General features: G+C 39.8%; 1 protein-coding gene across 8 annotated transcripts in view; it reads right to left on the bottom strand.

Annotated features, from left to right (window-relative positions):
- The window catches only part of Dhps (Deoxyhypusine synthase), a 94,458-nt gene that overhangs the window by 51,804 nt on the left and 15,992 nt on the right, over positions 1–26,662 (bottom strand). For all 8 annotated transcript variants that reach the window (XM_070090031.1, XM_053782042.2, XM_053782035.2 and 5 more), the window contains exons 4-5: positions 17,692–17,834; positions 3,386–3,626 (exon numbers count right to left, since the gene is read on the bottom strand). In XM_070090031.1, coding sequence (XP_069946132.1) covers positions 3,386–3,626; positions 17,692–17,834 — 384 coding nt within the window. The remainder of the gene's footprint in view (positions 1–3,385; positions 3,627–17,691; positions 17,835–26,662) is intronic.

Genomic DNA, 26,662 nt, shown 5'->3' with positions numbered 1-26,662 from the left:
GAGCAAGAGCCCCTCACCAGCGTCAAGGATCCTCCCTTGAGGCCCGCTCGCATCTGGAAATTTCGCACGCGTCTGGAAGCATGTATCTGGAAAAACTCGCACGTGGATGCACTCATAAATAGAGGTTCCACTGTAAATATTTTTAACACATCAGCCATTTCCCACCGAGGCAGGGTGACCCAAAAAGAAAGAAAAACCCCAAAAGAAAGAAAAAACTTTCATCATCATTCAACACTCGCCATCACTCATACATAATGAACGTCTTTGCAGAGGTGCTCAGATACAACAGCTTAGACGTCCCTCTAAATTGCCAATATCCCAAGCCCCTCCTTTAAAGTGCAGGCATTGTACTTCCCATTTCCAGGACTCAAGTCCGGCTAACCGGTTTCACTGAATCACTTCACAAAATATTACCCTGCTCACACTCCAACAGCTCGTCAGGTCCCAAAAACCATTTGTCTCCACTCATTCCTAACACACTCACACATACTTGCTGGAAGTCCAAGCCCCTCACCCCCAAAACCTCCTTTACCCCCTCCCTCCAACCTTTTTGGGGATGACCCTTACCCTGCCTTCCTTCCCCTACAGATTTATATGCTCTACAAGTCTTTCTACTTTGTTACATTCTCTCTAAATGACCAACCCACCAGAACACCTCCAGGCGCCTCATCGCTGCAGCATTTACAACCCATGCTTCACACCCATATAAGAGTGTTGGTACCACTATACTTTCGTACATTACCTTCTTTGCCTCCATGAATAACGTTTTTTGTCTTCACAGATGCCTCAACATACCACTCACCTTTTTTCCTTCATCAATTCTACGGTTAACCTCATCCTTCATAAACCCATCCGCTGATAAGTCAACTCCCAAATATCTGAAAACATTCACTTCTTCCATACTCTCTCCCTCCAATGTGATATCCAATTTTTCTTTATCTAAATCATTTAATACCCTCATCACTTTACTTTTATTTATGTTCAATTTCAACTTTCTACCTTTACACACCCTCCCAAACTCGTCTGCTAACCTTTGTATGGTAGGGCCCCACTTAAAGCAAAAATTGCCAAAAAATGGAACACCATTTTTTCCACTTATAAATGCATATAAATGCCAGACAACAAGTTTACATTAACTTATAGTAAGTTAGCAATAGAACCAGGCATTAAAAAACACAATAGAAAGTAAAATACACACACAGTACACTTATTATTTACCTTAAAATATTAATATGAATGTGTGAGAGGTGAGTAGCATTGTATTTATTGAATAAAATCAGGAGATGGCACACCATCATCCTCTGACTCTTCAACACCAGAGTGCACCTTCACCCTGCACTCTAATTTTCTGAAGTTGACTTCTTTCCTTAAACCTATTAAATCAGCCTCAGCAGCTTCCTCACATCTCTCAGCCTTCAGAGAACTGAAGAGACTTTGGGCCTTGGACTGGATAATGGCTCAGCTTAAAGGCACATTGTGTCTAGTCCGATCATCAATCCACACCATTAAAGTTTTTCCATGTCAGCAATAAGGTTATCTTTCTTCTTTCAACACACTGGCTGTATCCCACCGAGGCGGGGTGGCCCAAAAGGAAAAACGAAAGTTTCTCCTTTTACATTTAGTAATATTTACAGGAGAAGGGGTTACTAGCCCCTTGCTCCCGGCATTTTAGTCGCCTCTTACAACACGCATGGCTTATGGAGGAAGAATTCTGTTCCACTTCCCCATGGAGGTAAGAGGAAATAAACAAGAACAAGAACTAGAAAGAAAATAGAAGAAAACCCAAAGGGGTGTGTATATATATGCTTGTACATGTATGTGTAGTGTGACCTAAGTGTAAGTAGAAGTAGCAAGACGTACCTGAAATCTTACATGTGTATGAGACAGAAAAAAAAAAGACACCAGCAATCCTACCATCATGTAAAACAATTACAGGCTTCAGTTTTACACTCACCTGGCAGGACAGTAGTACCTCCCTGGGCGATTCCTGTCTACCAACCTACTACCTAGAATAAGGTTATCATGTTTTCTTATAACTTAAGTGGTCACTTGTGTAGCACTTTAAATTTCCTGCAACTGTACTGTTTGACGAGCCAAACCAAGCTTACATGCTATCTCAGCCATAGACATAACTTGTTCACTAGGTTTATTTATTTCTAATTTGGCACCCAAAGTAAGAGGCTTATGATTCCTTTTTCTATCACAACTAAGCTTAGACGCCATCGTCAACGAGTTATTGAAAGAGAGAACAAGATATATGGAGTTCAGACAATGTAAATGCACAAACTGAATGGGTGGTGGGCGGTCGCTCGGTTAGACGAAATAAATGGGTATTAATACGTGTACAATTTTAGTTCATTCACATACGTTTGTAAGAGTTTTTGAAACTTTTACCTTGCAATATTCTTTTTTGATTACAATAACAATTACCTCACAATATAAATACTCTTACATTGTGTACAAGTTGGTACAATAAAATAAATAAACAGCAACACTCCCATTCTCATGCAACACCATTTTTAGAGTGAATGACGATTTTTTATTATTATTTTTTTTTATTATCACACTGGCTGATTCCCACCAAGGCAGGGTGGCCCGAAAAAGAAAAACTTTCACCATCATTCACTCCATCACTGTCTTGCCAGAGGGGTGCTTTACACTACAGTTTTTAAACTGCAACATTAACACCCCTCCTTCAGAGTGCAGGCACTGTACTTCCCATCTCCAGGACTCAAGTCCGGCCTGCCGGTTTCCCTGAGCCCCTTCATAAATGTTACTTTGCTCACACTCCAACAGCACGTCAAGTATTAAAAACCATTTGTCTCCATTCACTCCTATTAAACACGCTCACGCATGCCTGCTGGAAGTCCAAGCCCCTCGCACACAAAACCTCCTTTACCCCCTCCCTCCAACCTTTCCTAGGCTGACCCCTACCCCGCCTTCCTTCCACTACAGACTGATACACTCTTGAAGTCATTCTGTTTCGCTCCATTCTCTCTACATGTCTGAACCACCTCAACAACCCTTCCTCAGCCCTCTGGACAACAGTTTTGGTAATCCCGCACCTCCTCCTAACTTCCAAACTACGAATTCTCTGCATTATATTCACACCACACATTGCTCTCAGACATGACATCTCCACTGTAAGTGTAAGTAGAAGTAGCAAAACATACCTGTAATCTTGCATATTTATGAGACAGACAAAAGACATCAGCAATCCTACCATCATGTAAAACAATTACAGGCCTTCGTTTTACACTCACTTGGCAGGACGGTAGTACCTCCCTGGGTGGTTGCTGTCTACCAACCTACTACCTATAAAAGAGAAATGTATGTATAAAATTGTGTTACATGATAAATGAGTTCTCTAGTGTTCTCCACACACCTTACTTTTCTGTTCCTCAAACATAACATCAAGTCTTGGCATCACCCAATCCTCAAACTTGCAGTAGTTGTCATTGGGCACAATGAGGTTACCTATCCTATTGAGACCCTTAATGCGTAGATCCTTTCCCTTGAGATACCAGTCACCAAGGTATGTAGGAGCAAGGCACTTGATAAGGTCTTCTTCAATGCCACCTGCAGTGGTCACCAAACAGTCCACCAATTTATGCTCCACCAAAAATCTGGAAAAGAGAAACCAAGTCTTCTATTTTACTATTAATGTACAGTAGTTCACAAAAAATCTATAAACAGTCAACCAGGCAGTAATCAAACTATTATTGTATTACCATTACTTTGTGATGTAGGCTCTATGAACCAATATGGGTGTAGAAGCATGCCTGTTCAATTTCTGAAATCAACTCTTAGACCATATTTACACCAAATGCATCATTTTGTTCATATTTTCCTATGCATGTGCACTAGTGATTTCTCTCTAGTGTCAACATCACAGTGCAGGATCCTATCTCAATCTAATAGACCCTGATGAGGTAGAGTTGGCAAGGAAAGGTGGACGATATAGTGGCTCTGGAACCCTTAATTGTAGTTTTCATCTTTCAAAACTTTATATCTTTCCTGTGTTCAGGTTTTATGAACTATAGGAATTCTACCACCAGTACCCAAAATTGTGGCAGAGGCAGCTGAAAAGTCTATGGAGACCACCTCAAATGGAGAGCCATGAGACAAGATATACAATCTATGATATGGGTAATCTTTTTTAACCAAATTGCTAGATAGATATATCTGTTTTAGTTGCAAATAGAACATTTTAAATCCAAAGGTAGAGACTAGTCAGAAATGCCCTGATCATTGCATACAAAATTATATACATGGGGTAACATCACAAGAGACCATTCTTGAACAAGAGCAATACCAAGAGCCCAATCATCCCTATAGAAAACTAATATCAGGATTTTGAGAACTATCTTGGTGACTCCCAAACAGTCATCTAGCTATGTTATCTTGGTGACTCCCAAGCAGCCATCTAGCTATGTTAGATCCTATATTTATACTAATATGGACCACAGAATACCTATAATCAAAGCACTAATTCAAGAAAGTTTGACCATTAGTTTACAGTGCAGTCTTAATCTGACTGGGTCAGATGCCTTGGGTCATTTCTGTTGCCCAGCCTATGAGCACCCTAGCTCTCACATGAAGGGAGAGTAATTATCATTGTTTCTCAATACATGTACATGTATAATATAAAGTATCGTGGGAACACAACTCGTAACACTGGACAACAATAAATTTGCTACTTCTAGAAATGAAAGCTTTTTAGGTTATTATTAGCATGATGAAACTGAATGTAAAGTCAGAATTAACCCATCACATAAGTTGCTGGCAACACATGTGGTTGTATGTTACATGTATAGACTTAAATACACCTCTGAAGAAATCCCTGCAGCTGTCTGCTTACATGCATAAACATGAATTCTATGCATCATGCCTGCTTGTCAAAAAGAGTAGGAGAGCATCAGTTGTGCTCATTACTTAAATTGCATTTCTATCAGATACATATCCATGTTTACATCTGATTTTTTTTTTTTTTTGCTCTATTATACAAAATCTCTATTTCAGATTAATATAAACAGATGAGGATACCTGAACAGTGCAGCTAGAGCAGCTTTTGCAATGTATGTTGATCAGCAAAAAATATGATGAATCATGTCAACATTGCATACAAGCACTACTTTAGTTATAAGACAGGTGATCAACATAAAACATGGACTCCACACACATGCTGTACTGTTTGTACCTTTAAACTGACACAATGTTTGAATGAGAAACGTATATCAGTGCCATTTGCAGCCCCAATGGTGTGGTGAGAACAGAAGAATCATATGAATGATTATTACTTCTGCATGGTTAATGTAGCTTGTTTCTCAAAGAAAAACAGGAACAAGATAATATATCCAGATTATGAGTCAGAATTAAAACCTGTGTCACACAGAGAGGACACTCTTATGTCTGTTCCTCCTGTTGCTTGTGACAGTAGTGAAGAAACTGGTAACACTGATCTTTATGAACCGCCAGAATCTGAAACTCTGAAACATTCTCACTCTACAAGAGTTAAATGAGCTTCTTAGGGACCTTGACCTACAAAAGCAGAAGACAGAACTGCTGGGATCATGCTTACAAGAGTGAAACAATATTGTGTATTGTGTGTTTCTGCACTGATGTGAATAATCTTATGAAGGAACTGGGCTAGGACCACCATTCTGATGAATGGAGACTGTTCATTAATTCCACCAAGGTCAACTTGAAAGCTATGCTTCTTCACAGCAGCAATGAAAAGCCATCTGTGCCAGTGGCTCAAGCTGAGGGATTAACCCTTTGACTGTTTCGGTCGTATATATACGTCTTACGAGCCACTGTTTTTGACGTACATATACTCATAAATTCTAGCGGCTTCAAATCAAGCAGGAGAAAGCTGGTAGGCCCACATGTGAGAGAATGGGTCTGTGTGGTCAGTGTGCACCATATAAAAAAATCCTGCAGCACGCAGTGCATAATGAGAAATAAAAAACTCCGACTTTTTTTTTAATTAAAATGCCGACTTTGTGGTCTATTTTCGTATAGTATTTATGGTTGTATTCTCATTTTCTTGGTCTCATTTGATAGAATGCATATTATAGAAATAGAGGTGATTTTTATTGGTTTTACTATGAAAAGAACCTTGAAATGGAGCTCAAAGTAGGGGAAATGTTTGATTTTTGCCGATGTTCAAAAGTAAACAAATGATGTAATTTTCCAATAAATGTCCAAGTAGCCATTCTAATAAATAACAAAAAGGTACAATAACGTGACTGGAACAATACACAAATAACCCGCACATAGAAGAGAGGAGCTTACGACGACGTTTCAGTCCGACTTGGACCATTTACAAAGTAACACTAACCAGAATTGGAGCAGGACGGGTATATATAGGCAGGAAGAGGTAGTGGTGGTAGTATTAGAAGCAGTAGTGGTAGTGGTAGTAGCAGTAGTAGAAGTAGTAGTAGTGGTAGTGGTAGTAGTGGGGAATAAGGAGGAGGAGCCAGCCAAATACAATGAAAGGGGAGCACTGCAAGGCAGCTAGGTGCCCACAGAGGGAGAGCAAGTGCATAGAGGTGGGGGAAAGGGGAATAATGAAGGAACAGAATCACGAGAAAGAAGAAAGAAAGACAACCCAGAGGAGAAAGAAGGAAAGAGGAAAGGGGAAGAGGGAGAAGAAGAAAAAGAAAAAAGAAAAAAGAAAAAATGAGGAATCAGGTTAAGTCACGGGTGTTCTGAAGTTTGGAGCATTTTACAATGTATTGGGAGACGACGGCATCTACAGAGACGAAGCCAGGGCTAAGATTCTTAGTCCTGGCTTCGTCTCTGTAGATGCCGTCCTCTCCCACTACATTGTAAAATGCTCCAAACTTCAGAACACCCGTGACTTAACCTGATTCCTCATTTTTTCTTTTTTCTTTTTTATTTTTCTTCTTCTCCCTCTTCCCCTTTCCTCTTTCCTTCTTTCTCCTCTGGGTTGTCTTTCTTTCTTCTTTCTCATGATTTTGTTCCTTCATTATTCCCCTATCCCCCACCTCTATGCACTTGCTCTCCCTCTGTGGGCACCTAGCTGCCTTGCAGTGCTCCCCTTTCGTTGTATTTGGCTGGCTCCTCTTCCTTATTCTCCACTACTACCACTACTACTACTGCTACTACTACTACTACTACTACTACTACTACTACTACTACTACTACTACTACTACTACTATCACTACTACCACTACTGCTTCTACTACTACCACCACTACCTCTTCCTGCCTATATATACCCATCCTGCTCCAATTCTGGTTAGTGTGACTTTGTAAATGGTCCAAGTCGGACCAAAATGTCGTCATAAGCTCCTCTCTTCTATGTGCGGGTTATTTGTGTAGCCATTCTAATATAGTCATGATTGGGTTGACATTATTTATACAATTATTACAATATTGCAGTAGTCTGCATAACAGTAAATCTTCAATTTTTTGTTTGAATGAAAATTCAAAATAGAAAGCAAGAGTAATATCAGAGGGGCCTGGAGACGTGACTGATGAACAAAGAAAATGTTATTTTAGAGCCAGGAATGTCTGCATTGTTCATTCTGGACCCTATTTTGAAATTGTCATATTTTTTTTAGTTTTCGTGAAATTGGCCAAATTGCAAATTTCTGACCACGTTATTGGGTAGTTGAAATTGGTAAATGTACAATTTCTTATACTCACTCATTAGAAAAAAATGGAGTTCTAAAGAAATAGTTATGAGTTTGGTTGACTGCAACAATGGAATTAGCCAAAAATAGGGCTCAAAGTGGGCGAAATCGCCGATTCGTAAATATCGCTGAGGTTGCTAACTTCGCGAGAGCGAAATTTCGTCAGTTTTTCATCAAATTTCGTTCTTTTGGTGTCATTGCATTCGGGGAAAGGTTCTCTATCATTTCATAAGAAATTTTTTTTTTTTTTCGAAAATTTTGCAACACCAGGAGACACCTCAGGATTTGGGGTTGCGGCAGTCAAGGGGTTAAAGGAAACATACAAGTCCATGGAAATTCTACTGAGACTAATAACTGTGGAATAGTTGGCAATACTAACCACTACAAGATAAAAAAAATGGCCTGCAAGACCCAATTCCAGGAAAATTCAACATACAACATATGTTATTGGTGCATCCTCAAAAAATATTTCTTCCACCACTGTACATAAAGCTGGGCCTAATGAAAAACTTTATATAAAAGCTATGGATGGTGAAGGTGCAGGATTTCTTTACCTTAAGAAAAAATTTGAAGGAGTTTTAATTGATGCAAAACTTAAGGCCAGAGTATTTGTTAGGTCTCAAATATGTGAGATGATTTCCACCCATTGTTTCCACAGGTTGTTCAGCAGACAATTACGCCAAGTTAGTGCAAAACATGATACAAGCTTATATATAGAGCACTGGGTTGCCGTATGTCCTTAAAAATGCACTTTCTTCATTCACCCCTGGACTTCTTTTCAACTAATCTTGGTGCTGTTAGCCCTTAAACTGTCCAAAAGTAGATCTACGTTCACTTGTGTAGCACTCCGAATATTAAATTTTTTTTTTTTTTTTTAATGAAGAGCACATTTTCTACATGTTATAGGATTAAAAAAAAAATTAGGGTCAGTACTTACCGAGATATAAGATCGCAAAATTGGCTCTGGATGCTCATCTGATGGCAACAATCAACTCGTGCCACTTGCATTAGTGTTGCCGATATACCTTTTTTTCTCGTTTTTGTTTTAATTTATATATTTTTTACGTTCTGATAATTACAATTTATAATAGTTCTCGTGATTTCAAAGCCAATCTTTGTTCTGACACTAATATTAGATACTGAAATAGTACTCAAATAGTCACAATCACATTGACAGGTGAACATTTTCACCTGCCTGGGTCATTTACTATTGTCTAGAAATATATACAAAGTATTTATAGGTCCCAGCAATGTTTTAGACATGCTGGAGTATACCTTGAAGCATGGTATTATGAAAAGCATCCCTATACTGTTGACAGCCCAGTGACATCTGATAAATGTGAACTGTTCCAGCTACCCCTCCTGTATTTGTTATCACTTACACACAAACATGTCTTGTCTATCTGTCTGTCTCTGCTTATCTGTCTTTCTGTCTGCCTGTGTGTGATCTACACTATGTATAATAACTGTACTTATATGTACATGTGAGAGATAGACAGAGATATAGACAGATACAGAGAGACAGCCAGAGACAGCCAAAGCCAGCCAGCCTGCCGAATACATAAGAACATAAGAAGATACACTGCAGCAGGCCTACTGGCCCATGCAAGGCAGGTCCATGTCGCTTCCCCCCTCAAATGGTGTTATGACAACTGTTGACAGCTCAGCAACATTTGATAAATGGGCACTCGGGAACCCTGGCTTTACTTGTTTTTACTGATATACACAAACACGTTTGTCTGTCTGTCTATCTTTGCCTGGAATTTTTGGGTTATCCTAGGTAATTTACACTATGTATAACTGTACTTATGTGCACATGTGAGAGAGAGAGACAAAGATAGACAGAAATACAGATACAAAAATATAGACAGCCAGCCAGCCGAATACATAATAACATAAGAAAGAAGGAACACTGCAGCAGGCCTACTGGCCCATGCAAGGCAGATCTATGTCACCCCCCCCAGCTTAGACCAATGCCCCATCTAGTCAGGTCACATCCACTGAAGGAAGGAGCATGGCATCAGACCTAGTAGCACAAGCTAGTTAGGTCCAACTCACACCCACCGACACTCACTCATGTATTTATCTAACCTATTTTTACTTTCCTCTTAAAAGGGAAGTGTTAATGCAACATGGCATCAGTGAATCCCTGGTGTCTGCCACACTATTTGCTTTAGCTGGTGCTCAACTGAACTGGTGCTCCCACAAGGTACTAAGTGGTTGCAGATTTTTTTATTACTGCGCACACTAAGTGCGCAGACACATTCTTTCATGTCTAGGTGACTCAAGCCTATTGCGCCAAATTTGAAGGAATGAAAAATAAAACGTAGATCTAGCTTTGGAGCGCTACACGTACAAACATAGATCTATGTTTGGACAGTTTAAGGGTTAATGATGAGCAAGGTGAGAGCTTTCATCAGGATATCAGCACAATGAAGGTACACTATCAGAGGCATTTTAAAATCAACATGATGGGAGAGTACTGCTCGTTTCTTCAGCAAATGCTTAAAACATTTTTAAATATTGTCTACTTCCAGTGTGGTTATGTTGCTTAATGTACTTGAAGCATTCTTTAGCAGTTACTTTATTACTGGGAATAAGTTTTTAATGACTTGTATGTAAATTTTGATGTATTTTTTTTAAATTATGTAAATTTTGATGAAACCTGATTTATAAATAAAAAATTCTCTAAATTATATGTTTTCCACTCAATAAAAACTGTGGCACACTAGCTCAATTTCAATTTCAAACTTGGAATCAGCATGCTCATATTACATAAGAACCTGCATTTATCTCAGTAGAAGACCAAACATTTTTTGTTGTCCAGTGATTCAGCAGGTATGATAACCTGGGTGTGTCACTGACCTTATTGTGAATGTTGCTGACTAATGTTGGCAACATCAGAAACTAAGGTGAGCATAACACTGTATTGTCCAGTGAAGGTCTGTGCACTAGTCATCTTCGTGCCTTCCAAGATGAGGTTCTGGGCTACATGAGCTGCCATAGTCAAGAGGCCCCAACACCTTTGATATCATGTGTCCTACTTTGGATGGGGAGAGATCCTGCCTGGTATAAGCAGATACAATGAAATGTTTCACCCAGTAACAGGAATCTGGAGCTGGTGTTATCAAAGCCAGATTAGTGAAAATACAGTATTTGTCTGTAGAGAGTTCACTGGTCAATGTAAAAACAAGAAAATCCTACCAGTTTGCTACCAAGCATAGCATGGAATTACCTGGTAAACCCTGCCATATAATCCAAGATATGCTGTTAATTGAGAACGATCTTGTTCTTGAAATAAAATTTCAGTTTAACCCTTAAACTGTCCAAATGTAGATCTACGTTCACATGCGTAGTGCTCCGGACGTAGATCTACGTCCGATTTTACATGCTTTCTTATGTAAAAAAAAGCGTAGATCTACAATCGGAGTGCTATGCACATCAATGTAGATCTACGTTTGGACAGTTTAAAGGATAATGAACCCTGATTTAAAGGAGTTTGGGTTTAATGGTCAAAATCTGTGGCTGGACAACATTTGGAAACAAAAGACAAAAACTGTCTGATCCAGAATTGTCTGTCATTGTTATGATCCACTGGGTTATTTGATTTTGGATTTAATGAACAAAATCTAATAAATCAGAATTGTGTTAGGAACAATTCTAGATTTCACAAATTCTGTTAAGTCCAGAATTGTCCATTATTGTTACAATCATGAAAGCACAATCTTAAAATTTTGGCTTAATGGACAACTGGCTTTAATGGACACCCCTCTTCCCCTATTAGTCCAATAAATTGAGGATTTACTGTATAACCTCAGGATGAGAGACTTACTGGAGTGAAAATGCAGCAAGTCCAACAAATGTTGTGAAGAATGGAGTTTACCTACCCAAGCAGTCAAAGAAACAGCTAGAAGGAACATCACCTGTGTAGTAACAGTATTTCATGCCAGGGATACATCAAAAGATGAGTTAGAGACAAAATATGCCAATGAAGGTCTGAATTAAAACTCCAGAGGCATGGGTGACCAGGCTGGCAAGAAGTCATGAGGTTAAATTGAAACTTCCTTTCATTATCTTATAGCCTATTGTATGTGTTCCGAAGGGAAACACATCCACGGTGTCTGGTGGAAGACGACCACTCTTTGGGTGTAACAGATAAAACAGAAAATGGAAAGGTTAGAGAGTCTTTGAGATGGCAGAACTGGTATAAGGAAGATCAGTTGAACAGGCACAAAGAGAGCTTTGTATACAATGAATGAGGTTACCAGAAGGAGACTCATGTATAATGTAAGATAAATGGTAAAAGCTGCTCATGATGGCTGATGTACCCATGGCTCACTGTAATCAGGCCCCTTGTGATCTGTTGGTGAGAGGGTTGTCTTTTATGAAAACATCCCTCTTGGGAACCACAAGTGGGACCTGTGACCCCTATCACTGGAAGAATCCATAGAAAGGGCTTTCAAGAAGGAAAACCCCACCAGGGTTTGTAATGACAGGAATTGTGTAGAAATATCCATGGATCCTTAGTTGAGGTGATGAAAGGACTCGAGAGGGTCAGTAGGGATGATGAGGGTACACTGGGAAAGGGACTTCTTAACTGGGGAGTACAGAACTGGTGAAGTAGGCCCTTACAAACCTCTATATGTTTAATGGCTAGAGTTGCAATGAAGCCATAAAATCAAGTTATCCAGCATAATCTGTTGTGGTGACAAAAGATGTAAGGAATGATAAGGTCCCTTCATCTCTGGAATGCAACCTGATGATAAGATTATAGTGCTGGGAGAGTAGTAAAATATCCTGCTTCTTGAAAGACGAATTAGCAGAATCAGTGACCATTAAGTTCCCAGAGAACACAGGGCTGACCACTTCTTTATATGGAACACAAATTGTCTTTGGAGCTAAAAATAAAAAAAAATGAGCTTCTAAATTCTAGTGAACATGTAGTAACCTTGGCATAAATTTTTTAGAGAATGTCAGAATCATCATATTGGAGAGCCCACAAAACTCTCAGAAAGAGAACAAGTCCCAACCTTCAGTAATAATTTCTGAAAGGTTTATCCCAGCTGAAAATCATACCAAGATTCTTGGCAGGCCCTGTGTACATTCATCAGTAAATTAAAATTATTTATTTTTTAAGTCGCCTTTTAAATCACCACTACTATCTTCACTAGTGAAATTGCAAACTCCCTCATAAGTATGAGCAAGTCTAGTACTGTATTAACCCTTTGACTATCAGTGTCGTATATATACGTCTTATGAGCCAGTGCTTTTGACGTATTAATACGCCAAAATTCTAGCAGCTTCAAATCAAGCAGGAGAAAGCTGGTAGGCCCACATGTGAGAGAATGGGTCTGTGTAGTCAGTGTGTGTAGTATAAAAAAAATCTTGCAGCATGCAGTGCATAATGAGAAAAAAAAACTCCAACCATGTTTTTGGATTAAAACGCCGACTTTGAGATGTATTTTCGTATAGTATTTATGGTTGTATTCTCATTTTCTTGGTCTCATTTGATAGAGTGGAAGACATATTACAGAAATAGAGATGATTTTGATTGGTTTCGCGATGAAAAGGACCTTGTAATTGAACTCAAAGTACCAGAAATGTTCAATTTTTGCCAATGTTCAAGAGTAAACAAATGACGTCACCATCCAATAAGTGTCCAACTAGCCATTCCAATACGCAATCATGAATGGGTTAACATTATTTATACAATTATTGCAAAAATGCAGTAGTCTGCATAACAGTAAATCTTCTATTTTTTGTGTGAATAAAAATTCAAAATAGAATGCAAGAGTAATATAAGAGAGGCATGGAGACAAGACAAATGAACAGAGAAAATGTTATTTTAGTGCCAGGAATGTCTGCATTGTTTATTCTGGACCCTATTTTGAAATTGGCATCTTTTTTAATTTGCGTGAAATTGGCCAAATTGGCCAAATTGGGTAGCTGCAATTAGTAAATGGGCGGTTTCTTGTATTCAATCGATAGAACAAATGGGGTTCTGAAGAAATAGCCATGAGTTTGGTCGCCTGGAACAATGGAATTGGCTGAAAATAGGGCTCAAAGTGGACGAAATCGTCAATGCATATGTATCGCTGAGATCGCTAACTTTGCGAAAGCATAATTCCATAAGTTTTCCATTACATTTCATACTTTTGGTGTTATTACTATCAGTAAAAGATTCTCTATCATTTCATAAGAATTTTTTTTTTTTGAATATTTTGCGACACAGACACTTCAGGATTTGGGGTCTCGACAGTCAAAGGTTAATTTGAGTCGTGTAAAACATCACTGAGTGTTCAAATGAGGCACAGACATTTGTGTCAGAGGCAGCTTGTCATTAAGTAGTTAGAGTGGATGAGCCTACATCAGGCAAAGAAATAGTCAAATGATCGTTAACCACAAATTAAGATGTGGAAAACAGTGTTAGAAGATGGGAAGAAACACTAAGTATAGATCTAGCCCTGTTTTTAAAAGACATGTCAGTTAGACTGGGAAGGGAATGTCTATATAACATCAGTGCAATTAAATTATCAATGATACCATCAACCAATCTGAACCACATTATGTTCAGCTTAACACACTGAACACAGAAAGCAATTACAGCAAAGCATATACAGTGGACCCCCGCATACCGCTGGCCTTGCATAACGTTAAACCCGCATACCGCTGGCCTTGCATAACGTTAAACCCGCATACCGCTACATTTTATCACCAAGATTTTGCCTCGCATACCGCTAAAAAACCCGCTCAACGCTGTTCGTCCGAGACGCGTCTAATGTGCGCCCTTAGCCAGCCTCACATGTTCCGCCGGTGGCATTGTTTACCAGCCAGCCTCCTCGGTAACATCCAAGCATACAATCGGAACATTTCGTATTATTACAGTGTTTTTGGTGATTTTATCTGCAAAATAAGTGACCATGGGCCCCAAGAAAGCTTCTAGTGCCAACCCTACAGCAATAAGGGTGAGAATTACTATAGAGATGAAGAAAAAGATCATTGATAAGTATGAAAGTGGAGTGCGTGTCTCCGAGCTGGCCAGGTTGTATAATAAACCCCAATCAACCATCGCTACTATTGGTGGTACAGCTGCTGCTGCTGCTGTACCACCGTCAGCTGCTGCTGCTGCTGTAGTACCGTCTGCTGCTGCTGTAGCATCGTCTGCTGCTGCTGTAGCACTGTCAGCTGCTGCTGCTGTTGTACCACCGTCAGCTGCTGCTGCTGCTGTTGTAGTACCATCTGCTGCTGCTGCTGTTGTAGTACCATCTGCTGCTGCTGTAGTACCGTCTGCTGCTGCTGTAGCATCGTCTGCTGCTGCTGTAGCATCATCTGCTGCTGCTGTAGCACTGTCAGCTGCTGCTGCTGCTGTACCACCGTCAGCTGCTGCTGCTGCTGTAGTACCGTCTGCTGCTGCTGTAGCATCGTCTGCTGCTGCTGTAGCATCGTCTGCTGCTGCTGTAGCACTGTCAGCTGCTGCTGCTGCTGTACCACCGTCAGCTGCTGCTGCTGCTGTAGTACCATCTGCTGCTGCTGTAGCATCGTCTGCTGCTGCTGTAGCATCGTCTGCTGCTGCTGTAGCACTGTCAGCTGCTGCTGCTGCTGCTGTACCACCGTCAGCTGCTGATGCTGCTGTAGCATCGTCTGCTGCTGCTGTAGCATCGTCTGCTGCTGCTGTAGCACTGTCAGCTGCTGCTGCTGCTGCTGCTGTAGCACCGTTGTTGGTGTGGCTTATTGAGAATACCAAGAAACAATTAACCCCAGAGGATTTGCCACCCAGGATAACCCAAAAAAGTCAGTGTCATCGAAAACTGTCTAACTTATTTCCATTGGGGTCCTTAATCTTGTCTCCCAGGATGCAACCCACACCAGTCGACTAACACCCAGGTGAACAGGGAAAAATGCCTGGAACTAGTGCTCATATTGGTGAATTTAAAGCCAGCAAAGGTTGGTTTGAGAGATTTAAGAATCGTAGTGGCATACAGTGTGATAAGGCCTGTTCTGGAAGAAAATGCCAAACAGGACCTACAGTACTCAGGAGGAAAAGGCACTCCCAGGACACAGTGTCTCATCAGTCATTGCTGCATCTTCAATAAAGGTAAGTGTCATTTATTCTTCATTTAGTAGAGTAGTACATGCACAATATATATTGTGCATGTACTACTCTACTATTGTGCATGTATCCTTCTCTTTGTGTGTAGGAAAAAGTATATTTCATGTGGTAAAATTTTTTTTTTCATACTTTTGGGTGTCTTGTACGGATTAATTTGATTTCCATTATTTCTTATGGGGAAAATTCATTCGCATAACGATAATTTCACATAACAATGAGCTCTCTTGCACGGACTAATATCGCTATGCGGGGGTCCACTGTATTCAAAACAGAAATAGCATAAATCAATACCCTTCAAGAGGAAGATGCAAGCTGAAAGTCCCTAGCAGTGGTGGAGGCTTACTCAAGCTAAGAAAGATAGCAGAATGGAGATACAAGACTGCACATTATCTGATGTTGACACTGTACAACAAAGGGAGTGCTTGTGCACCTGCACTAGGCTGATGCTGCTATTCCTATGGTTCCTGGAACACGAATATAGATATAAAACTGTCAAAATTTTGCCTTATGCATTTCAACTTAACATACTAGAATACATAAAATCTGGAAGAATATATATTTACTTATACAAGTCTCTCTCACAGCTGTTTATCCTACAAGAGCATGTCTTGTGCAGTATTTCCATTAATTATTATTATTATTATTATTATCAGATGGAGGCTTGATCCTCCATCCAATATTCACAAGACAGGAGCCCTTCTCTCCTAGTCAGGTTTTCCTCATTACATGCATTAAGAACTATACACAAGACTTCCCCATACCTCCAATATGAGGTGTATTTCCTGGACTTGTCTTCAATTCAAAATCTTTACTCACAGAAAATATTACAATCACAGGTATGGTACACAGGCGAGTACTGGGTGTAGCAAATTTTGAACAGCCCATACTGTATTCCATTCAGTGATTTGGGCAAGACTAATCTAATACAGGAAATTAATTAATGGTGTACAAAAAAGCCTAATAAAAATAATTAAAACATTTAAAAACACTTAAAAATTAAGATAAGAAAATACAAAATAATGTGTGGCAAGTACATCATGGTTTATATAACCTTGCACACAAGGCTACAACAATGATGATAACATAAAAGGCATCCTTCAAATTCAAAGGGTTTCAGGAATGTTGCTACTCCTGCAACCCAGCCTTGGGCCAGGTTCCCATACCCCAGCCAGGCTAAAGGTAAAGTTGTAATTAAGGAGCTGAATTTTACAACAATAAAAATAAAGATAATAGTAGAAATATTTGTTACAGACTATTTTCATGTGGTTTTAATTTTAATTTAAATTAATGTAAATTTTTTGTTTCATCTGGCAAGTTATGCCAAATTATTGAGCCTTTTATTTATATAGCATTTCTACAGAGAACTTGAAATGAATACAAGGAATATCATAAAGCTATTTGGTTTCTTTTGTATGTGTGTGTGCTGTTACAGTTTTCAAGGGAGTGTCCTAGGTAGGGGCCAGTACAGTAGAAAACAGAACAGGCATATATATTTAGAAGGTTGAGGGCATGGAATGTTGTGTTGACTATAATTTGAGATTCTATTGATTCTGCATGGCATGCTTCTCATGTAGATCCCCAGGAACAATCCCATATGTGAGGTATGGGTAAATGAGAGAAAGTAAAGGGATAACAATGTAGATTGAAGAACATAATAGCAAATTTTAGAAATTATAGAAAGAGGAAGATGCAGTAAGTGGAAAGAGAAAAGAGTTAGAAATAAAGAATAGATGAAGAAATGAAAACAAGAGACAAAAAGACAGTGATAAGAAAACAAAAAGAAGTAAACAATATGAAGTATTAGCAGTACATAAAAAAATATAAAATTATGAGATATAAAAAAAGGAAAACATCAGCAATAACAAGAGGATAAACAATTAGACACAGTGGCTGAAGTGGGGCTTGATATAGCCTTACCTGATAGTTTCTCTGACTCCACATGACACCATATTGGAAGTATAACCAAGAAAAATGGTACAATTCCTACGAATTTTGATATATTCATCTTCTTCCAAATCATCACTAAAATTTTCTGGCACTGGCATGTCCCTGCATGTTATCTGGAATTAATGGATACAACATAATAGTTATGCTCTTGAAAAAGGTGTGCAAATAAAAAAATAGTGGAAAATGAACTGAAGAACATATAAGAAAAATAGGATTACATTCCTCACTCGCACCTAAAAAAAAAAAAAGTTTTTGGTCTTGAAATTGTAAAAAAAAAATGATGGTGATGATGATAATGTAATTGTAGGTTGATGCAGTGATGTTATATTTAATAAAGGTTATAGCTACAAAAATTACATAAATAAAATTCCTTACACCAGCAACCAGAATTTCAGGTATGTCGATAATTTTGAAAGGCATGGAGAGGGATTATGTGGCCTACTGGACTGAGGTGGAAGGTTGAGGATCGTTAGCCAAGCTGGATGACCGAGGTTCTTTCACTGATGACTCACAAAATCAAAATGACACGATTGCAAACAAACCATACCACGGACGGGGATAGAACTCGCGATCAGAGAGTCTCAAAAATCCAGACCGTAGCGTTAGCCACTGAACCAGCTAGCCACAATAAGATTCATCCAACTAGGTATATTTCTACACCATAGGAAGGTTAGCATAGGCATCACTGTGACCACAAATGCAAGTTTTTACAGACGAATCTCCAGCTAGCGTGGCCTTGGCTAACGCAATGGTCTGGAGTTCTATCCCCGTCCGTGGTATGGTTTCTTTCACTGATGTTGACGGATGTACTGTAGTGAGTAATTTTGTATTGCATCTCTAGTTAGTTTTACCCAGCAGTACTTTATACAGCTGATGGTAAGGCATCATCAACTGCTCTACAAGCTGTTTCAAAGCAATGCTTCTAGATTAATCAAGGATATCTTCAATGTAGAGTAGGGGAGTTAGTAGATGGGGAGATGGAGGTATTAGGTAGATGGCGAGAATATTTTGAGAAACTTTTAAATGTTAAGGAAGAAAGAGAGGTGGTAATTTCATGCACTGGTCAGGGAGGTATACCATCTTTTAAAAGTGAAGAAGAGCAGAATGTAAGTGTGGGGGAGGTACGTGAGGCATTACATAGAATGAAAGGGGGTAAAGCAGCTGGAACTGATGGGATCATGACAGAAATGTTAAAAGCAGGGGGGATATAGTGTTGGAGTGGTTGGTACTTTTGTTTAATAAATGTATGAAAGAGGGGAAGGTACCTAGGGATTGGCGGAGAGCATGTATAGTCCCTTTATATAAAGGGAAAGGGGACAAAAGAGATTGTAAAAATTATAGAGGAATAAGTTTACTGAGTATACCAGGAAAAGTGTAGGGTTATAATTGAAAGAATTAGAGGTAAGACAGAATGTAGGATTGCGGATGAGCAAGGAGGTTTCAGAGTGGGTAGGGGATGTGTAGATCAAGTGTTTACATTGAAGCATATATGTGAACAGTATTTAGATAAAGGTAGGGAAGTTTTTATTGCATTTATGGATTTAGAAAATGCATATGATAGAGTGGATAGAGGAGCAATGTGGCAGATGTTGCAAGTATATGGAATAGGTGGTAAGTTATTAAATGCTGTAAAGAGTTTTTATGAGGATAGTGAGGCTCAGGTTAGGGTGCGTAGAAGAGAGGGAGACTACTTCCCGGTAAAAGTAGGTCTTAGACAGGGATGTGTAATGTCACCATGGTTGTTTAATATATTTATAGATGGGGTTGTAAAGGAAGTAAATGCTAGGGTGTTCGGGAGAGGGCTGGGATTAAATTTTGGGGAATCAAATTCAAAATGGGAATTGACACAGTTACTTTTTGCTGATGATACTGTGCTTATGGGAGATTCTAAAGAAAAATTGCAAAGGTTAGTGGATGAGTTTGGGAATGTGTGTAAAGGTAGAAAGTTGAAAGTGAACATAGAAAAGAGTAAGGTGATGAGGGTATCAAATGATTTAGATAAAGAAAAATTGGATATCAAATTGGGGAGGAGGAGTATGGAAGAAGTGAATGTTTTCAGATACTTGGGAGTTGACGTGTCGGCAGATGGATTTATGAAGGATGAGGTTAATCATAGAGTTGATGAGGGAAAAAAGGTGAGTGGTGCGTTGAGGTATATGTGGAGTCAAAAAACGTTATCTATGGAGGCAAAGAAGGGAATGTATGAAAGTATAGTAGTACCAACACTCTTATATGGGTGCGAAGCTTGGGTGGTAAATGCAGCAGCGAGGAGACGGTTGGAGGCAGTGGAGATGTCCTGTTTAAGGGCAATGTGTGGTGTAACTACAGTGGACCCCCGCATACCGTCGGCATCACATAACGTTCAATCCGCATACCGCTCGCTTTTATCGCAAAAATTTTGCCTTGCATACCGCTCAAAAACCCGCTCGCCGCTCTTCGTCCAAGACGCGTCCAATGTGCGCCCTTAGCCAGCCTCACATGTGCCGCCGGTGGCATTGTTTACCAGCCAGCCTCCGCGGTAACATCCAAGCATACAATCGGAACATTTCGTATTATTACAGTGTTTTTGGTGATTTTATCTGCAAAATAAGTGACCATGGGCCCCAAGAAAGCTTCTAGTGCCAACCCTACAGGAATAAGGGTGAGAATTACTATAGAGATGAAGAAAGAGATCATTGATAAGTATGAAAGTGGAGTGCGTGTCGCCGACCTGGCCAGGTTGTACAAGAAACCCAAATCAACCATCGCTACTATTGTGGGCAACAGAAAGGCAATCAAGGAAGCTGTTCTTGCCAAAGGTTTAACTGTGTTTTCGAAACAGAGATCGCAAGTGATGGAAGATGTTGAGAGACTCTTATTGGTGTGGATAAATGAAAAACAGCTAGCAGGAGATAGCGTCTCTCAAGCGATCATAAGCGAAAAGGCTAGGAAGTTGCATGAGGATTTAATTAAAAAAATGCCTGCAACTAGTGATGATGTGAGTGAATTTAAGGCCAGCAAAGGTTGGTTTGAGATATTTAAGAAGCGTAGTGGCATACATAGTGTGATAAGGCATGGTGAGGCTGCCAGTTCGGACCACAAAGCAGCTGAAAAATATGTGCAGGAATTCAAGGAGTACATAGACAGTGAAGGACTGAAACCTGAACAAGTGTTTAATTGTGATGAAACAGGCCTGTTTTGGAAGAAAATGCCAAGCAGGACCTACATTACTCAGGAGGAAAAGGCACTCCCAGGACATAAGCCTATGAAAGACAGGCTTACTTTGTTGATGTGTTCCAATGCTACTGGTGATTGCAAAGTGAAGCCTTTATTAGTGTATCACTCTGAAACTCCCAGACCGTTCAGGCAAAAGAATGTCCTCAAGGATAATTTGTGTGTGCTGTGGAGGGCAAACAGTAAGGCATGGGTCACTAGGGACTTTTTCTATGACTGATTACACCATGCATTTGCCCCCAATGTGAAAGATTACCTAACTGAAAAGAAATTAGAACTTAAGTGCCTCCTGGTGTTAGACAATGCCCCTGGTCATCCTACAGACGTGGCAGAGCGACTTTATGGGGACATGAAATTCATTAAGGTGAAGTTTTTGCCTCCTAATACCACTCCTCTCCTGCAGCCCATGGACCAGCAGGTTATTGCAAACTTCAAAAAACTGTACACAAAAGCTCTGTTTGAAAGGTGCTTTGTAGTGACCTCAGAAACTCAACTGACTCTAAGAGAGTTTTGGAGAGAGCACTTTAATATCCTCAATTGTGTAAACCTTATAGGTAAGGCTTGGGAGGGAGTGACTAAGAAGACCTTGAACTCTGCTTGGAAGAAACTGTGGCCAGAATGTGTAGACAAAAGGGATTTTGAAGGGTTTGAGGCTAACCCTGAGAGGATTATGCCAGTTGAGGAATCCATTGTGGCATTGGGAAAGTCCTTGGGGTTGGAGGTTAGTGGGGATGATGTGGAAGAGTTGGTGGAGGAAGACAATGAAGAACTAACCACTGATGAGCTGATAGATCAACTTCAACAGCAAGAGGCCAGACCTGAGGAAACTGGTTCGAAGGAGGGGAGAGAGAAATTGAAGAAATTGCCTACTACAAAGATTAAGGAAATCTGTGCAAAGTGGCTTGAAGTGCAAACCTTCATGGATGAAAATCACCTTCACACAGCTATTGAAAGCTGTGCTGGTGATTATTACACTGACAATGTTGTGAAACACTTTAGGGAAGTCATAAAGGAACGAGAGGTACAGGCCACTATGGACAGATATGTTGTGCGAAAGAAGTCCAGTGACTCTGAAGCTGGTCCTAGTGGCATTAAAAGAAGAAGGGAAGTAACCCCAGAAAAGGACTCGACACCTCAAGTCTTAATGGAAGGGGATTCCCCTTCTAAACACTAACACTCTCTCTCCCCTCCTCCCATCCCATCAATCATCACCAGATCTTCAATAAAAGTAAGTGTCATGTAATTGTGCATGCCTTTTTCAGTTTGTGTGTATTAAAATTAACATTTCATGTGGTAAAATTTTTTTTTTTTCATACTTTTGGGTGTCTTGCACGGATTAATTTGATTTCCATTATTTCTTATGGCGAAAATTCATTCGCATACCGATCATTTCGCATAACAATGAGCCCTCTTGCACGGATTAAAGTCGATATGCGGGGGTCCACTGTATTATGCAGAAAATTCGGAGTGTGGAAATTAGGAAAAGGTGTGGAGTTAATAAAAGTATTAGTCAGAGGGCAGAAGAGGGGTTGTTGAGGTGGTTTGGTCATTTAGAGAGAATGGATTACAGTAGAATGACATGGAAAGCATATAAATCTATAGGGGAAGGAAGGCGGGGTAGGGGTCGTCCTCGAAAGGGTTGAAGAGAGGGGGTAAAGGAGGTTTTGTGGGCGAGGGGCTTGGACTTCCAGCAAGCGTGCGTGAGCGTGTTAGATAGGAGTGAATGGAGACGAATGGTACTTGGGACCTGATGATCTGTTGGAGTGTGAGCAGGGTAATATTTAGTGAAGTGATTCAGGGAAACCGGTTACGTATTTTCATATAGTCGGACTTGAGTCCTGGAAATGGGAAGTACAATGCCTGCACTTTAAAGGAGGGGTTTGGGATATTGGCAGTTTGGAGGGATATGTTGTGTATCTTTATATGTATATGCTTCTGAACTGTTGTATTCTGAGCACCTCTGCAAAAACAGTGATAATGTGTGAGTGTGGTGAAAGTGTTGAATGATGATGAAAGTATTTTCTTTTTGGGGATTTTCTTTCTTTTTTGGGTCACCCTGCCTCGGTGGGAGACGGCCGACTTGTTGAAAAAGAAAAAAAAAAAATCTTCACTGTAACCTAGGTAGTCATAGGTAGTAGGTTGGTAGACAGCAACCGCCCAGGGAAGTACCACCGTCCTGCCAAGTGAGTGCAAAATGAAAGCCTGTAATTGTTTTACATGATGGTAGGATTGCTGGTGTCCTTTTTTCTGTTTCATGAACATGCAAGATTTCAGGTATCTCTTGCTACTTCTACTTACACTTAGGTCACACTACACATACATGTACAAGCACATATATACACACCCCTCTGGGTTTTCTTCTATTTTCTTTCTAGCTCTTATTGTTGTCTATTTCCTCTTATCTCCATGGGGAAGTGGAACAGAATTCTTCCTCCCTAAGCCACGAGTGTTGTAAGAAGCGACTAAAATGCAGGGAGCAAGGGGCTAGTAACCTCTTCTCCTATATATAGTACTAAATGTAAAAGGAGAAACTTTCGTTTTTCTTTTTGGGCCACCCTGCCTTGGTGGGATACGGCCAGTGTGTTGAAAGAAAGAAAGAAAGAAAGAACCTAGGTAGTAGGCTGGAAGACAGTAATCGCCCAGGGAGGTACTACCGTCCTGTGAAGTGGGTGTAAAATGAAACCCTGTAATTGTTTTACATGGGAGGATTGCTGGTGTCTTTTTTCTGTCTCATAAACTGTGGCTGTGGTTCGTACGTCAGCTTGCGTGCGGCCATTAGTAACAACCTGGTTGATCAGACCCTGATCCACTGTGAGGCCTGGTCTCAGACTGGGCCGCGTGGGCGTTGACCCCCGAAACCCTCTCCAGGTAAACTCCAGGTACTTCTACTTACATTTAGGTCACACTACACATACAAGTACAAGCATATATATATACACATCCCTCTGGGTTTTCTTCTATTTTCTTTCTAGTTCTTGTTCTTATTTATTTCCTCTTATTTCCATGGGGAAGTGGAACAGAGTTCTTCCTCCGTAAGCCATGCGTGTTGTAAGAGGCGACTAAAATGCCGGGAGCAAGGGGCCAGTAACCCCTTCCCCTGTATATATTACTAAATTTAAAAGGAGAAACTTTCGTTTTTCTTTTTGGGCCACCCCACCTCAGTGAGATACGGCTGGTACGTTGAAAGAAGAAGATCTTCATTGTAAATGTTTGCAACTTTACCAACAATATGGAACTGCTCATGTAACTGTGGCAGTGATTGTTCTTCAGGATTTTCTTCCTCATCTTCATCTGTTATCTGCCTCCCTGGTATCTGGGTACTGAGGTCTGCCCATATTTCCTCTAGGCTTCTTACTTCCTCATCATCTTCTAAGAGCTCATTCACATTTTCTTCCTGGCAGTCACCTTGCCAGGTGAACAATTTCCTGCACCTGGCTCTCAACTGAGGGAAAACCTATAAAAGGATTCACCACACCAGGCCATAATTTTCCCCTGCCTGCATTTAATGTTGAATGGGACACTTCGTTCCATGCTGATGGCATCTGTTATTTTAAATTCATGCCAGAAGTCTGGCATTCCATGGCTTGAGTCAGTGTCCACTGCTCTAACAAGTTTCTTCATCACTTTTCATTTATAAATGCATTAAAATGTCTTAATAACTCTTTGATCCAGTGTTATATTGAAGATGTATTTTGTGGTAAAAACACAGAGTTCTTACTGCACTGGTAAAACATGATTCCAGAATAAAGTGATGTTTAAACTAGTTAACAAATCATTCCTTTGTCATCCATGCTGAGTGATTTGATTTCCAAATGACTGGTGAGGTGGTTTTATTTGTACTTTTTGAAGCACAGGGAATCTTAATAACAATGGGCTTACACTTAAAAAAAAACATGATGCATTACCACAAAGTAGCAAGCTGAAATTAAGTGGTAAATCTTTCTTGGTTTCCTGCTGATAAGTTTCTGTCTTATTTAGCTGTTGTGACCTATGAGTCATTCTTTTCAAATCACAACTTGGGTTACTCGCTGCACAAGCTCATACCTTTACTGTGTTCTTCCCAATTATAAGAAATGATGCCCCATTCAGACCATGTGCTCATGCCATCTCTGTTACGTGTGTGCCACTCTTAAGCTTATCAAATACGTATCTCCATTTTCTTCAAAACATCAATATAGTAGAACCTTCATATCAATGGCTCTGGTTTCTGTGGTTTCAATTATCCACAATTTACTGTGGCCTAAAAATAACCCTTAATTTTGCTTGATAATGTCACCAAAGCACAAAAGTAGTGATGGTGGCAGTTCTTCAAAACCTAAGAGAAGTCATGATGTGCTTCCCATCAGTGAAAAAGTGCTAATTCTCCACTTATTGTGAGTAATTTATCAAACTTTATCATAGGCATTTATGTAAATTAAAAACAACTTACCGTATTTTACAGCGAACAAGGTGCTCCAGTACTGAGGATGCTCCCCCCCCCCCATTCTGACTGGCTAAATTTGGGGAAAAAAAAAAGATACCAACAGTAATAGCAGTAATAAAGTTATATTAAGCCTGTGGCATTACATATAAAAATATGTGCTGATGGTTCATTCTGTGATTACTTACCACTTATGCAGGTGACTGACAGGTTTGCCAGTCAGCTGCAACAGCCAGCTAAAATGTGCTACATTTATGTGAGACAGTGCTAAGAAATGTGCTAGTATAGAGGCAATTATTCTAGATCTGCTAAATCCCAATGCTGTAATGGTCAACTACTCATAATGAACAATGTTCAGCAATGAACAACGACATAATATTTCCCTCTGTTTTTCTTACATCATTGCTTAGGCTTTCAAATTATTAAGTTTATTAGTTACAAGTACACATAAATAAAATTACACAAATTATCATACATTGTAACATGTGTAAACCACCTAGGATAACCCAAAAAAAAAAGTCAGACCAGTGACTTATTTCCACTGGGGGTCCTTGAGTTCCATTGTTTGTTTTTGTATACTGGATGGTTCTTCAGTTTTCTTGTGCTTGGCAGTATTTTTGTGTTTTTAATGTCGCTTAGTTTAGCTGCAACTGAAGATTTGCAGGACACTATCACTCGTATGAGTGATGTACAATATGTAAACTGGACCTGACTGGACGTGTTCTCCTTCTGCTCACTGTCTCGATGTGTACAACTGCAAGTGTCTACACCTAGAACTGCATAATGATTTGTGATGTTTTTTCTTGCATTTTAAAAATATTTTATGTTTATGTCTGAAAAGGGGTAAGGCAGCTGGGATTGATGGGATAAAGATAGAAATGTTAAAAGGAGGTGGGGTACAGTTCTAGAGTGGTTGGTGGTTTTATTTAATAAATATATGGAAGAAGGTAAGGTACCTAGGGATTGGCAGTCTGTTGAGTATACCTGCTAAAGTGCATGGCAGAGTTATTAATGAAAGAATTAAGAATAAAACAGAGTAGAATAGCAGATGAACAAGGAGGCTTTAGGAAGGCTAGGGGGTGTGTAGAGCAAGTATTTACAGTGAAACATATAGGTGAACAGCATTTAGATAAGGGTAAAGAGGTTTTTGTGGCATTTATGGATTTGGAAAAGACGTATGACAGGGTGGATAGGGGGGCAATGTGGCAAATGTTGCAAATACTATATGGAATAGGAGGTAGGTTACTGTAAGTGGTGAAAAGTTTTCACGAGGCTAGTGAGGAGAGAGGGAGATTATTTCCCAGTAAA

Source organism: Cherax quadricarinatus, chromosome 30, assembly GCF_038502225.1.
Source record: "Cherax quadricarinatus isolate ZL_2023a chromosome 30, ASM3850222v1, whole genome shotgun sequence".
Classification (NCBI taxonomy): Eukaryota; Metazoa; Arthropoda; class Malacostraca; order Decapoda; family Parastacidae; genus Cherax; species Cherax quadricarinatus.
The sequence above is the reverse complement of the archived record's forward strand: the minus strand, read 5'-3'. Positions and strand labels throughout refer to the sequence as shown.